The sequence below is a fragment of the Wasmannia auropunctata genome, unplaced genomic scaffold (genome assembly GCF_000956235.1).
Source record: "Wasmannia auropunctata unplaced genomic scaffold, wasmannia.A_1.0 LD317512.1, whole genome shotgun sequence".
NCBI classification, from domain to species: domain Eukaryota; kingdom Metazoa; phylum Arthropoda; class Insecta; order Hymenoptera; family Formicidae; genus Wasmannia; species Wasmannia auropunctata.
Window position 1 is genome coordinate 1 of NW_012045378.1, and position 2,420 is coordinate 2,420.

Here is a 2,420-nt window from a genome sequence, read left to right on the forward strand (position 1 = left end):
CGAATATTTCTGCGCAAGATGTGCCAATAGGCGCAGATGAGAACTCTAATTTAGAGGTGAGAAGATATGGAGGGAAAAGACAGTTTGATTTTGTACCGGAATCTCATTATGAACTCGGAGAAAAATTAGGTTTAATGGACTTCGAACAAGCGGCGAAAATTTCCGGATCAAGATTTGCGATATTAAAAGGACAGTTAGCTAGGCTTGGCCGAGCATTAATAAATTTTATGCTTGAAATGCATGTTAATGAATTTGGCTATACTGAAGTGTACCACCCAGCTTTGGTGAAAAACGAAGCTATGTATAATGTTGGTCAGCTACCGAAATTTTCTGACGATTCGTATTTAACTACCGACGAATTGAGGTTGATTCCCACAAGTGAAGTGTTTTTAACAAGTTTGGTTGCTGATAAAATAGTAGAGGAAAAAGAACTGCCTATTCGTTTTACTGCGTATTCAGAGTGTTTTCGTAAAGAAGCAGGCAGCGCAGGACGAGACACGAGAGGCATGATAAGGCAACACCAATTTGGTAAAGTGGAGTTGGTGAGTATTACAGCTGAAGACCAATCAAATGATGAACTTGAGCGCATGACGAGTGTTGTTGAAGAGATATTAAAAAAACTAGAATTACCGTATAGAGTAATGCTACTGTGTAGTGGTGATATGGGTTTTGCTGCACAAAGGACTTATGACATAGAGGTATGGTTACCTGAGCAAAATAAATATAGAGAAATATCAAGCTGCTCAAATTGTGGTGCATTTCAAGCAAGAAGGATGAACGCTAAATACTCTTCAGAAACTGATAAAAAGATAAAAAAATATGTTCACACTTTAAACGGCACAGCTTTAGCTATAGGAAGAACGATTGTTGCCATAATGGAGAATTATCAAAATTCTGACGGGTCGATTGCAATACCAAACGTGTTGCAAAAATACATGAGTAATGATACTGTTATAAGTAAATAATGATTTTGACATATAGAAAAGCGAGGAAATAAAGATGAAGGTTCTGGTTATAGGTTCTGGTGGACGTGAGCACGCTCTACTTTGGGCTTTAAAAAAATCTCCTATCTTAACTGAGGTATATGTCACTCCTGGTCGCCAAGCTATGAAAGATCTTGGGACTCTTGTGGATGTAAATATTCAAAATTCAGTGGATGTTACACAATTTTGCAAGAAAGAAAATATAGAGTTGGTTGTTATTGGTCCAGAACAACCAATAATTGATGGGCTTGCTGATGATTTAGTTGCAGAGGGAATAAGTGTTTTTGCTCCAAGTCAAGCAACTGCAAAACTTGAGGGATCAAAGTCTTTCACCAAAGGACTATGCAAGCGATATGGCATACCAACTGCCAAGTACGAGTGTTTTGTTGATGAAGGATTAGCTAAAGATTTTGTACGTAGCAATAAAATAAAGTTTCCACTTGTAGTGAAAGCAGATGGAATTGCAGCAGGGAAAGGCGTGATGATATGTTGCGCAGAAAACGAAGCTTTTTCAGCAATAGATTCAATGCTGGTGGAGAAAGAATTTGGTGAATCAGGTGAAGAAATAATCATAGAAGAATTTTTAATTGGAGAAGAAGTAAGCTTTTTTGCTCTTGTTGATGGGTTGAAAGTAGTAACTCTTGGGTGCGCAAAAGATTATAAGAGAGTGAATGAAAATAATGAAGGCCAAAATACTGGGGGTATGGGATCGTACTCATCACCTTCAATTATAAGTAAGGACATGGAGCAAAAAATCATCCAAAAAATAATATACCCTACAGCTCAAGCATTGGTTAACATGGGTACGCCTTATAAGGGAGTACTCTTTGCTGGTTTAATGATTTGCAGAGATGGCCCAAAACTTCTCGAGTATAACGTTAGATTTGGTGATCCAGAAACGCAATCTATATTACCTAGATTTGATTCAAATTGCGATTTGTTAAAATTGATGTTGTCAGTTGCAGAAGGAAAGTTAAATGTCAAAATGGTGGAACTTAACAACAAATCTACAGTTTGTGTAGTTGTTGCAAGTAAAGGCTATCCGGGTGATTATCAAAAGGGAGAAGTAATTAAGGGATTAGATAAAATTGAAAGCATTCCTGGTATATTGGTATTTCACGCTGGTACTAAATTAGATGAGAGTGGTAACTTAGTTTCCGATGGCGGAAGAGTGCTAAATATAGTAGCAGAAGGGAGCACTATAGAGGAAGCCAAAAGTAAGGTGTACTCAGCATTAAATTTTTTAGAATGGCCAGGGGGCTTCTTCAGATACGATATTGGTAGTTAATGTTAGCTGTCGGTTAGCAGGTAGCCAGCATCAGCGAGTATATTTTTGACTTCAGAGAGGTTTGCTTTAGCATTTTTCACCATTTTCACAGCACTAGTTGCTTCTGCCGTTGTTATATGAATTGCATGTCTTGTGTATCAACTGCGATA

The 2,420-nt window shown here is 37.7% G+C and overlaps 2 protein-coding genes across 2 annotated transcripts; both read left to right on the forward strand.

The window, feature by feature from the left end:
* The first annotated feature begins 134 nt into the window (after positions 1-134).
* On the forward strand, positions 135-965 carry LOC105460696 (serine--tRNA ligase, cytoplasmic-like). The gene has a single exon (XM_011707194.1). The coding sequence runs from the start codon at positions 135-137 to the stop codon at positions 963-965; it is 831 nt and encodes a 276-aa protein (XP_011705496.1).
* A 34-nt stretch (positions 966-999) lies between these two features.
* LOC105460697 (phosphoribosylamine--glycine ligase, chloroplastic-like) lies at positions 1,000-2,271 on the forward strand. Its single transcript, XM_011707196.1, has one exon. It carries the CDS (start codon positions 1,000-1,002, stop codon positions 2,269-2,271), a length of 1,272 nt encoding a protein of 423 aa, XP_011705498.1.
* The last annotated feature ends 149 nt before the right edge of the window (positions 2,272-2,420 follow it).

What these genes read in the sequence shown, in the direction of transcription:
- LOC105460696 (XM_011707194.1), top strand. Translation starts at nt 135, where the DNA reads ATGGACTTCGAACAAGCGGCGAAAATTTCCGGATCAAGATTTGCGATA.
- LOC105460697 (XM_011707196.1), top strand. Translation starts at nt 1,000, where the DNA reads ATGAAGGTTCTGGTTATAGGTTCTGGTGGACGTGAGCACGCTCTACTT.